This window comes from Wyeomyia smithii, chromosome 1 (genome assembly GCF_029784165.1).
Source record: "Wyeomyia smithii strain HCP4-BCI-WySm-NY-G18 chromosome 1, ASM2978416v1, whole genome shotgun sequence".
NCBI lineage: Eukaryota > Metazoa > Arthropoda > Insecta > Diptera > Culicidae > Wyeomyia > Wyeomyia smithii.
This window is the reverse complement of record NC_073694.1, coordinates 37,932,454-37,945,363: the sequence shown is the minus strand read 5'-3', so window position 1 is coordinate 37,945,363 and position 12,910 is coordinate 37,932,454. Positions and strand designations below refer to the sequence as shown.

The 12,910-nt window shown below is 37.8% G+C and overlaps 1 protein-coding gene across 1 annotated transcript; it reads left to right on the top strand.

Moving 5' to 3' along the window:
* Positions 1-719: 719 nt before the first annotated feature.
* Positions 720-11,941, top strand: LOC129731505 (SPARC). Its single transcript, XM_055691574.1, has 4 exons — positions 720-858; positions 10,619-11,202; positions 11,258-11,608; positions 11,669-11,941. Exons 2-4 carry the CDS (start codon positions 10,678-10,680, stop codon positions 11,747-11,749), a joined length of 957 nt encoding a protein of 318 aa, XP_055547549.1. The 5' UTR covers positions 720-858; positions 10,619-10,677; the 3' UTR covers positions 11,750-11,941.
* Positions 11,942-12,910: the final 969 nt, after the last annotated feature.

Sequence of the window (12,910 nt, the reverse complement as noted above, 5' to 3'; positions counted from 1 at the left end):
AAGTTCATAACAATCTTAAAAGGTAGTCGCTGGTCATATCATTGACGAATGTTTTTCTACGCGATGGGTGTCACGTTTTATAACGAATTGATTACGGGCAGAAAGGACTTTCTGCGTGAATCATTGCAATGGAAGAAACATGGATCCGGCAGAGTGCTTTTGTCTGGTGAGAGTCGTTCTAAGCGCCCAAAAACGCAACGATAAGGTGATAAAATGTGATCAATAAACAATATAATTATACATTATTGGATCAATTTGACGTTGACTTCAATGTGAAATGGCGAAGAAACAAGCGCTCTTTCACCAAGACAACCATCCCGCTCAATCTGCTCGCGATACGACCGATAAACTGAGAACTGAGGTTCTATACCCTTTGTATTTGCCAGATTTAGACCCTAGTTCCCATTTTCTGTTTTACATTTTGTGACTGTTGCTAATGAAAATAATAAAAACAATAATGCTGGTAGCGCCATACCCAAGAAAGTTTCATAAGAAAAAGAAAACTTCCCCTCAGAAAAGAGGTCCCGTCTGCCGACACATGTTGCAAAGGCAAAACAAAATCGTTCGGGCAATGAAATTTGATCATTCCTAAAAAAAAGTCCGAATGCAAACACACATAGAACAATCAGCACCATTGCGCATTACACACGTACGATACTTGTACGGTACGACCCCATACAGAACCCATCGCATCGCCATGTCAGGCCAGTTGTAGCAGCGATCAGTTTCTTTATGTATAAACTTGACGCAATTTCCAGTGCTGATGTCAGTCGGCAAAAGGCGATCATACCGAGAAGGAGTGCATTCTCGAAGAACGCGTCCCGTGCCCGGATTACTGCTGTTGGCTAGTTAAAAAAAGTAAGTTAAACAGGCACACATCTGGCGGTGGCGATCGTTGGCGCGACTTGAAACGCCCGCGCAACCGTCCGCTCGTAACACAGCCAAAACCTGTCGGGGGTCGTGATTTTCGAAGAAAAAACAACCGAACTCGATCGCTCATCCCGTCGTGGTCCCGTCGAAGAATGAAAGTGCAGTGTGTGTTCGCGGTGTTCGATAAAATCTTAAGGATGCGCAATGCTTATGCGTTTTTTAGTTGCACCACTGCAAGACAGATCAGATCAGATTATTTATTTGGAAGTTTCTCCACTTTCATTAGCTGATTGTGAAGGGTGAAAAGTGTACTGTTTAAATTGCGTTAATGATTTCTGCTGAATTCCTCACGGACTGTGTTCGGGATGTGAATCGTCACATTGAATGCTAAAAAAATGTGTAGTGGTGCAGTGTAGAGGAAATGAAACTCTGTGAACTGATAAGGACTTTTTGGAAGGGAATCTTACCACATAACGCTCGAGATACTGCTAAGCTAAGCAGTCTTATCAGCAGGACTGATGTGGTTGCGGCCGTTGTTTGAAAATGCTACAAAAATAGGACAAAATGACTTTTTTTTTGCATGCTACGGCGTTCTAGTTTTTCGACAGACAATTCAATCACACAGATTTAATTTTTACATATTAGCTTTGAATTTTCGTTTCTTATTGTTATCAGTACTGTCGTAATCGTGCCTTCTGGCTCCGGTTTTGCTCTATCAAAAAGTCTGTTAGCATAAAATTGTAATATTAAAAAATACTTCCTTATTTTTGTGACTTGCAGATGTATGTTTTGTTTGAGTAAAAGAAAATACAGCCATTTACATTTTTATTTGTTTAGACTGTATTAGGGTGTCTCAGAAAATCGATGTTGAATAAGTCATGGTGCTCAATCCTAAACTGAAAGATAATGTTATTTATAGTATTTTTGTAGAATCTTTCGACTTTGGTTTGGTTTATTTGACCCATTAGGCATCGCGAAAAGGTGATTTCTCCAATAATTTTTCAATGAAATCTTGAAACACGTACTTAACTACATGTACAAACCAATTTTCTACTCAGTAACTGAAATTTTTACTGCAAAACGGGATTTATGGCGAAAATTTGCATAAAAAAATCTTCAAAAATAAACTTTTGTTTCAAGATAAGATAAAACGCGTTGTTTTTTCGACGGTGAATTACTTTTGCAAATTCATCGCTTGCAACATCGATTCTATCAAGCATTTGAAATATATTTTTGGGGTTTAAGTTTGGTGTGGCGGCGCCTTAACTGTAGCATGGATTGTTGTAAATAGTGATCGACATCGGAAAGGAAAGTGCAGTTCGATTGTCATTTTTATTCCATTCCGATCTGACTTCTGATTTCATTTCGGTCCACATGAACACTAAACAAAATTTTAATTGATTAGTGAATAATAAGAATGGATTCAGAAAAAAAATTGAGCTGCCAAGGAATCTTTTCGATTTTATTTACTTTAACAAACCCTAATTCTGTACATTGTAGAAGTTATCATGTGCATATGCAGTGAATTATCTTTAATATTTTGAAACCAAAATAATCCACAAAAACTACACATGTATTCATAATTTTAACCTAACCAATTTCCAAGAATGAACTAATTTGTGTTCTCGTAAGCTTGCAAAGCTATATGATTGCATCTTTTCTTTTGTATAAAAATGCAAGAAAATGATAGAAGTAAAAAAAGCCTTACTGTTTTTTTTTTTGCAGGAAAAACACTTTTGTAAAAGGTGATTTTTTACGACCATCATTACGAGATGGCTATAAACCAACATGCAAAACCGGCAATTCGAGGTGTTATTGCCAAATTTCTCACCAAACCTACTTCATTTGACATCGAACCATCGACTCGCAATAGCTTGGTATGGTTTATGGGCTAGGGGAATAACTGGGTGGTTTTTCTTAAAAAACGACCTTGGACAAATCGTTACCGAATGATATCCATCCATGATCCAAGAGCTACGAAAAAACCTTATTTATCTGATTCTATGAATATTTATTTTTGCGTGCGATACGTCTTGACGTTGAGGGGTTATATACCTTTTTAGTTTTCAAAATATCGGAAAAAAATTTATTGCATTATACGGTACAACTTCTTGACAACATTCTCTAACATTTTTTAAAGATTTGAGCAATAGAAAGTAAGTTAGAGCGATTTGAGCGCGTGTTTTGACGTAGGACTACGTCTTTGTTTTCTATGCTGGATTATATTTTGTAAAATTGAAAATAAAACTGGCAAATGATGCGTCAGATTTCAAACGATTATAGCGAGCGAACGACTTAATGCATCTTTTTCATTTGTGTCTGAGGATAGATAAAATGTGTGACAATTGTTTAATAATATTTAATAACATTTAACATTGTTGCTTTACTGCTTAATGGTGAAAATAGATGAAAAGTTCCAAGGTCAAGCTTTCCCATACATTTTCCTCGCTATTGCCTTGCTTCCCGAGCACGGTTAACAATAACATGGACGGAATAAATTACACTGCCTACATATTCTGACTCAACAAAGTGTTTTTTTCGTTTCTTTTTGTTTTCGAAACTGCGTGGCCACGCTTTTAATGCACAAATCTACGCTCAACTCGTTACAAAAGACTGCCTGTACAAAATTTAGCTCCATTCTTGTTCGTCACACGGTAGTGAGTGGAGTTTGACTGTTAGAGGTACGCGGCATTAGGAAACGAGAGCTGCGTACGTGTCAACTTTTAGGCACTGCGAAACACCTTACCTTTATTTTGCATACGACAGCAACAGGTACCATCGTATGCTGCGCTGATTATAATCGCATACAAGTCTTACCTGCATTTTTGTCGTTTTTATAGAGAAGTTATGGTAAATATGGGAATAAACCACGCTCAACAACTGAATTAACTTAAGCAAGAAAAATAGCTTTACGCGTTGTTTTCTCAACATGATGAAAATTAAGGTGGGACTGGTATGTGATTATAAGCAGTACAGGATATTTTGCTGGCCCAACTACCGGAGGGCAGAGCGGAGAGCAAATTTATTATGTGCAGCCAAGCAAAATATTCGATGCTACCGGTGCACTGTGGTTCCCCCATAGGTCATAAAGCCAAAATCAAATTTAATCATTTTGGTATTTTTCACCTCTCAGCATCCTTCGTAGTCTGAAGCTAACAATAAAATCAATTATTGCATTGTATTACGAAAGACTTGTTAACTGTGAGGCTTGGAAGTGCGCGTAGTTTTCATTTTGAACAGCTGTAAAAAGTATGTTATTAGATTAGGTGCAATTTCAACCCTTTTCAGTGAATTTAGGTATTCCAAAGTGGTTTTTTGATATGGGAGTCCAAAAACAAGGAATGTTGAGTCTTTCTAGTGGTTTTAAGAATGTTGTATTGTGTTGTTAACGACTGAGCTAATGGTAAAATAGGTACATTTTGATATAAACAAATGTCACCCATATGTTCTCAGATGTCAATTCAACAATGTTCTTAAGGGAATTTACGTAAGTGCAATACATCAAAATGTTCGTTAGGAATCGTTTATATGTCCATAACACAATTTGGCTGCCGAGACCTGCCGACCGATTTTTGAGAAGTGAATACAAATCAGTCTTTTTTGGGATGTCTTCTTCGGTTTTGTGTTGTTTTTTGGTGTTTTCTTCTGCGGAAATATTTTGAAATCCCTTTTCGACGAATACAGTTTGGCATCAACATATTTCTAGGTTCATTGCTTAGATATAGAATTCCGAAAATGCATATCTTTAAAATTTGAGCTGAAAAATCTGGTAGGATTCATGAGAAAATACAAAATGTTTTAGAATCTATACACTCATCGCTATGGGATTAATATAATTTGAAGCTAGATGAACAGTAAGCTAGAATACATTACATTTGCACCCGATTATCAGTTCAGTGGAAATAATCTAATAGAATAAAGAGCAGCTGCATAAAAGAATATGCCACAGGGTTTAATGAGATAGAGCAGATCGATCTTTTATTATCGAACTATGATGATACCTCCAAGGAGAGAACAGTTCCTTCTCGTTGTCAGCTTAAGAAGAACGCAGAGAATTTTTTATTTCATCGCTTTGTATGACATTCTATGCATCAGTAATTCCTTTAATATGTATCGCGCCATATAAAACAAATGTTGTGAACAAAACATTTCCACAATTTATAAATAGACATCGAGAAACACATTGCTTTTATAAATCTACACTAATGAAATTTCTGGAAACGAACAATGAAAGCTTGAGAAATTGCATAGTTAAGAAAAAGGAGTACATATAGACAAAGTTGGTAAAATATAACAGTACTTTTAGATGACTTTTTACCACAAACGTATAGAAAATACAGCAAAATAGATGTGATTTTTGAATTTAGCATCGAAAAATACACTCAGATTGACGTTTTGAACTCAAGACATAGGAAAACAATATTTATGACCGCCCTTCTTAGAAAACGGAACCACTGTGCACTGCCGCAGTGAAAAAATATGACATCGGGTGGTTCAATTTTGTTGAAACCGCGGGCGCTTCCCACCAATCTGAACTACATTTTTTTCGGCTAACGGATTGCAAACACTTGCAATTTGCACAAATTTCAGCCAAACTTGTATCTGCTTCCTGTTTGCTCACACGTAACACGCATAAATTTGCACTAAGAAAAATGGCGGCAACTCGTTCATGAGAATGACAGCTGTATTGCCGAAACACAGCAACAAGTAAAATTTATGCCGAGACACCAGTAATGTTTTTGCTGACCTTGGCATCAACAGTGTTTAACGGTAAATTCGGTGGAAAAAATAGAGACGAGATTCGTCAAGCTTAGTTTTTTGGACGAAGTCTCGGCAAAATGATCTGACGACTTTCGGCAACCAGCATTTTTTTGCTGAAATATCGGTTGAATCCAAAGCTGCCGAGTGAACTCGGATGTTTTTTTGCCGAGCTCGAGATTTAGTTTAAAGTGTGTAGGATATGAAAAATAAATCAGGACGCCCAAATAGGATCTCATAATCAGAACGTGTTCTGCTAAATAAGGACGGATGGTATCCCTACCCTTCCGTTACAAGCTTACTACTCTACTATTAAGAGCCTCTTTTAATCCAGCGAATATCACCAAATTACAAATCCCTGGAGAGGGACCTCACTTAGCGTTCCTCTGGCCGGATTTATTCTAAGAGGGACTTATTATGTCAAAAGGAAGGAGTCTTATCGAAACCTTGTTCCTCTTACCAACACCGCGTCACAAGGCGTCGTACACAAATTAGTAACGCTGAAAATCTAAATTTCAGACTCCCTCCCCCTATGTAACAATAAGTAACGTTCAATGACTCCCTCCCCAGAAAATTACGTAGCGCTAAACAACCTGACCCCCCTCCAAATTTTCAATTTTGAGCAAACATCACAGCTACGTAATTGTCTCAACGAATGCAGAAAGCGGTTTCCAGAAATGCTGAATGTTCTTATGAACTTCAACTTTCCTCGTTCGACAGTGACCTCCAGGTCGAATCAAAATGTTTATCAACAGAGTAAATCTACTGAAACCGCTATGACCTAGTGACAGATTGAAAAGTCACTGACATATAAAGAGACAGCCGTCTGCGCTTTTCTTGATTTCAAGGGAGCTTTCGATAACACGTTTTTTGTATCAATTTACACTACTCTACAGAATAAAGGAGTCGGCATTAATGCAATAAGCCGGATCTATGCAATGCATTCAAGTAGGAGAACATAGATGCATTGAAAGATACGTCTGTCACAGTAGAGGCAATGAGAGTGGTTCCTTAGGGAGGAGCTCTCTCTCCACTGTTATGGTCACTAACCACTAACCAAGCTATTGCAGCTAGGCTACGAGGTCATTGGTAATATTGATGACGTTGTGCTTATTGTTTGTGGTAAATGCAACTCTATTCAGTTGTATGCAACATTGTGTTTGGGTCTTAAACCTGAGAGCTCAGCGCATTTACTTCGCTTATGCGGGGCTCTTGCTTCACCGAGGTTCAACTTCTTAGCAAGTTACCTCTCAACTTCACACCAGGTATGGAATACTAATTTTAAAACAGTCACTGGTTTCATGAACCATATAGTTCCGAATTAAGGTACAAGCTTACAACCAACTAGCTCAACTCCATAAAAAAAAATCGAGCATCTTGTAATCTGTGAAAAGCAAACGGTACCAGCCTTGGGGCAAGACACTATTGATATACTGCACCATATTTTTAATATTCAATATTAGGAAGTATAAATCGTTGCATTTTTTGGGCACCCCTCTATTTAAATCATAGCTCATTGACGTTATATTATCGTTGGAGGGTTTTCAATTGACGGATAAACTATAAATATCAAAATATATTTACCGATATCAAGTAATATTATCGAAATAGGTGCCAGCCACAAAAAACTACCATTCCTGTCAAAAAAAAAAGATTCTTAAAAACGTTGAAAAGCTAAAGAAAAATCCTTTAAAAAATATTGACTTTGTTATAACTTCAAAGTTTTATTAAAAAAATTCTCAGCGTATAATATCTGTTTCCCCCCGCGAAATAAACTCAAATAAGCAAAATGAGTGTACCTACAAAGTTTTACTCAAATCAAAAATGGTCTATATTGGACTTGACATGAAATGGCTCTAATGCTTCCAAATATTCCACAACATTAATTAACGGCGACCCAAAAAAAATTAAAGAAAAAACATTGTCAACAAATAATTCCAATTTCATTCTTTTTTTTATGAATTGATTACCCATATTTAGAGGCTCTTGATTCCAGAGGCTTTCATTGGTCATTGGCATCCTGGAGAATCTCACAAATTTCAGTAAAATATTGCTTCATTATATTCATTTATTTTGTATATTCACTCAACACCACTAATTGTATACTAGCTTCTGGTTGTTAGAGCCTTGAAAAAATTTTCAAAATTGACTCTAATCATTAAAAAAATGCTTCAACTAGATCTTTATTATTAAACGCGTCGTTGATATTTTTCGACCTATTCGATTCCTTTTCACCTCAGGGCTGTAAGAAATTTTCGAAAAATTGTAATTGCGTGCTCCATCCATCTCAATTTTTTTTCTCAGCCTGCTCAGAATAAAATATGATATGATTACTAGGTACTTCAAAGATTGAAGCCTGTCATCGTAAATATCTATTTATATTTTCCTTTTGATGTGTGCTGTCTGCTTTCAACAAGATTTTGTGGTTTTCATTTCCAGCATTGTTCTTTAGCTAGATACTGCATGCAAGTGGAACCTACTTAATTTTATTACAGTTGCAGTTCTTTCATCTCTTGATATATGATATATAAAATATTTTCTCAGAATAGATTAAATTACTCTATAAATAAGGCAAGCTGCTTTTCAGTGTATTGAAATTTCATTTGAAAACAAAAACAAACACTCGATGAAACAATTTTCAATACAATAATCTAACTTTTTTTTTCTTAATTCACTCACACTGTTGATAGCTTAGATTTCTTACAGATCTTAAGAAAAGGTTGGAATTAAGACACAATATTTTAAAACAAAAAGTTGCTTACGAAGCCTTCGGATAACCTGGTGATTATGAACCTTAAGCCTGTATTTCACTCTTTGACCAATGGTCAAATATTTGACCTTCTGACCTAATGGTCAAATTTATTTGACATGATGGTTTGCCCGTGTTTGCCCCATGTAAAAATTGAAGAGTGACAAACAATTATATTTGACCAAATTTTTATCTGTCAAAAAGTGGCAAATATTTGACGCTTGGGCAAAGAGTGTATTACAGCCTTTATTCGATGATGCTTCATCACTCAGATTCCTAGGTCCGTTACAGCTCATCATGCCTACCGGATGTTTCGGAAGATATAAATATAGCTTGGTTTATTTTCCCGCCGCAGAAGTAAACATTTCAAAAAGGTAGTGCTGTTGCGTACTGTTTTCCGATTTGTTTATAACCTTGATGAATGATGATCTAGGTTACGAGGAGGGGACTGAGCTGTCGACAACAATGTTAGTATTTCTAAACTGTCATTTTTTTGTAAGAAACACGAATTTTACTACAGCACTGTTTTGAAACAAATCGCTGTAAAGTTCTATCAAACGTATACATCTTCTGACGATGTGTTTTTTTTGTATTTTTTGGTGATCCAGTGGTAGTAGAGAGCAATGGAAACTTATGTCGAATTCGTTTTTACGGCAGGACTATTCCGTCCCGGACTACGCTTTGCAGCTTAAAAAAACACTTTCCGAGCAGTTGAAATGGTGTGCGTATAATACCAGAGGTAGCTGTCACTTTTGTTTTGGTCATTATCGCCATTGTCTTTTATCGCGTTTGTGCTGCTGTACGAAAAATTTGCCAATTTACTGAAAAATGACAAAATTACAAAATAAAATAAATAAAATTCAACCTGGTGTTAGACACGCGAGGAACGATAATCAAAGCAAACCGATTTTGACACATTTTTTTTTGATTTTGACATATACGTGTGAATGTGTTGGTGTCTTCAAAACTGCACTCTGTTTCTTGCGCGGACTGTCCGGGACAGAAAAAGGGTAGTCCGGGATAGTCCGGAAAATGTAAAAAAAACAGTGATATGACAAAGTGTAGTCCGCGGGGTAGCTACACCGCAAAAACGAAAACGACATTAGATTAATAAAGTGTAGTGCGGTAGAATTAACCTCACTTTTTTGACATCTCTCAATAGTGGTTTATTCACAGAGGCTTAGAGTCTTGAGAGAAATTAGTAATAGTACTAGGATATGTAAAAACTCTAAAAGTTAACATCGTTTTCGTAAGTTATTTTTTCGATTTTAATTCAAGTTTTCTTGGTCCCCGTGGTTCTGTGGTTAGCGATGTCGGTCGGCTAGCTCTCCCACACGGTTGTGATTTCGGGTTCGATTCCCGATCAGGTCGAGGAACTTTTCGAGCTAGAAATTTTCTCGACTCAGCACTGGGGCACGGTGTATCGTTGTACTTATCCTACAACATGCAAAATGTGCCGAAAACAATATCGCTAACGAATTCTCTCAACTAATCTAGTTGATCGAGACTGCATTAGCCCCCAGGCTAGCGTGCGATATTGTTTGTTTTTTTGGTCGCGAAGAATCTGACCATTACGAAATTAGTCCATTTTCATTCGAATCAACTAGCAATGCAGCTGTACTCCAGCTCGATTTGCACTGCACACAGTTCCACTCTAACGCCAATCTGAAACGCAGAAAGCAGGCTTAGCTGCATGTGTGCCATCAAGCCATACAGCAAGATGACAACGCTTACAATAAACTTTAATTAGAACCTCAAACGATGACATGAACCTCATGTGTGCGCACATAGCACTCTACTTAATTCAATTCGCAGCCGACACAGATGACACAAACAGGAAGATCCTCTTCCTCTGTAAAGATTGAAATTTAATCACTAATTCCAAATTATTTCGCTTGCTTAAGTAAACAGATTGCACCAAAGCGGCTTGATCAAGTACAGACATAACAAGTAAGCAATTTCATTCAAAAATATTTAAATGTTACAACAACGCACAACTTACATTGCCCCATAAAACTCGGACACAGGATGCTCGCGATAAACTGTGAATCGAATGCACACAGAAAAGATGCAAGTCGGTTGATATTTTTTCCAGGCCACTTTGCGCCGTTTGATTTCCTTCACGCCTCGAAAGTGCCTATCTGATCGAGCGAATCTGATACAATAATTAACGCATTTCTTCTTCTCCGTCTGTTTTGTCGTTCTATAAACATGCAATCACGTCTCGTTGAATTCATCCAGAACGACCCACGTCTGTAGCGAAAAAAAAAACTGCGAAAGTAGTGACCGCCTGCGCCATCATGCGGCGATACAAGCTAACGTTTGCGCTGCTGACCTTGTTTTCGTGCGTTTGGATCAGCGTCGTAGCTGTTGACGATTTGTCGGAAGAAAACATCAGCGAAGATTTCGATGAAGACGACGACGATCTGCTGCGTCGATTCGAGGCTCAACACGTGCAGCGTGAGTTCGAGAAGGAGGACCAAATGGCGCGCGAGTTGGCGGCAAAGATCGCCGCAGAACACTACAATTTCCCAGAGGACATCGAAAACGCCCCTCGTCTGGTAGATCCGTGCAAGGGCGTTCGCTGTGGAGCGGGTAGAATCTGCCAAGCGGAGGGCACCGAATCGAAGTGCATCTGCGTTCCCGAGTGTCCAGAGGAAGAGGATACCCGGCGAAAAGTGTGTACCAATTTCAACGAAACGTGGGACTCCGCGTGCGAAGTTCACCGGCAAAGATGCCTGTGCAACACGAACGACGATCGCTGCCGAGGAGAGGAAGTCAAACACGTGCATATTAACTACTACGGACGCTGCAGGGATATGCCGGTAAGACTATCATCAGATAATTGAATTCAATTTTTATTATCTCCGCTTCTATTAGGACTGCTCGGAGAATGACCTGGCCGATTTCCCACGCCGTATGCGGGACTGGCTGTTCAACGTGATGCGTGACCTGGCGGCCCAGAATAAGCTTGCGGAGCCCTATATGGAGCTGGAACATGAAGCGGAAACAAACATGACCAAACGTTGGACTAATGCTGCCATCTGGAAGTGGTGTGACCTGGACAGTCACCCGAACGATAACTCGGTTTCACGCCACGAGCTGTTCCCCATTCGTGCACCGCTGATGGCGCTGGAACACTGCATTGCACCATTCCTAGAGAGCTGCGATCCCAACAACGATCACAGAATCACCCTGCAGGAGTGGGGTAACTGTTTGGAGCTGGAGGAGGTAAGTAATTTTGTTGCAGGACCGTAGGTGACATGTAACTTTGTGATTATTTACTTTTAGGATGACCTCACGGCACGTTGCGCGGAGATCAGAAAGGAGGACGAGTACGAAAAGATAGATCTTGAGTTGGCCGAGAATTGAATTATTTAAAAATGGTGGAAAATTCCCCTAGCAGTGCTCTCTTTTAACCAAAGTAATTTCGGCCTTAACGGAAGAAATCTAACTATGTAGGCACATAAGCTTATTAAGTACTGTGTAGAGGTTCTACTCGTGAGCAGAGAATAACGTCTAAAGTGTATAATTGGATGTAATAAAGTAATCAATGGAATCTAATGTCAAGATGCTTTGTCTTATGGCAAAAAAAACGCAAATCGGTCCAATAGAAAAAAAAAATTCGCAAGTCTGTTCCACAGTCAATAATAATTATGAAACATGCAATACATATTTATTATTATGGTTTTTGCCTATTTAAAAGATGTTTAAAATTTCATATAGGGTATCGAACATCTTTGGTAGTGGTTTTCTCCAACAGTCTGATGCAAAACTGGCATACGTTTAAGTTAATTGCAACTCGGAAATAATGAATCATATACTAAATTAACAGGATAATGTTACAACAAGCACATGATTTTTTTCGAAATTGATTGAAGGAGGCTATGGGACTGACTTGCGTAATGTATCGCCAAAATAATCGTAAGTAAGTCCCAGTTTCAACTATGTCATTTTCGATAAAATTGAATAAAATTAGGTAATTTTAAAAATTTCTTACCAAGGTTGTGAATGAGTAACACAAACGTATTTTTAATGGAGAAGCTCAATCCAAAAAAGCGTTAGAATAACAAAATATAGTTTGGCTCGTTCGCAATAATTAACTTGCCATCGATGACACAGTAGTACCGTATGGTGCCCGTTCACCGCTCACTTAGAGCGAAATTAACCTCAATTTCACATAAAAAAGTCTCGAAATTATATTTTCACTAGCAATTTTGGCTATCGCATAGATAAATTATGTATTTTTCACAATAAAAATTACCGACCAAATTATTTAGCGGAAATTTTGAAGTAGAATACTTCTCTCAGGAAGTTCGGCTACATAGGGATGTGAAATGAAAATCTAAAACCAAAAAAAGTGAAAAATATGTCCAATTTCAAATGCTAATAAATCGGTTAGTATTCGATGGATTTCCTTCGTTCTTGCAGCAATAGATTGGAAAATCTTCTAAGATTCTTCCCAAAATGAGATAATTGTAATTTTATTATTCACACTATTGCACTATTGAAAATATTCAAGCCTTGTCAAAA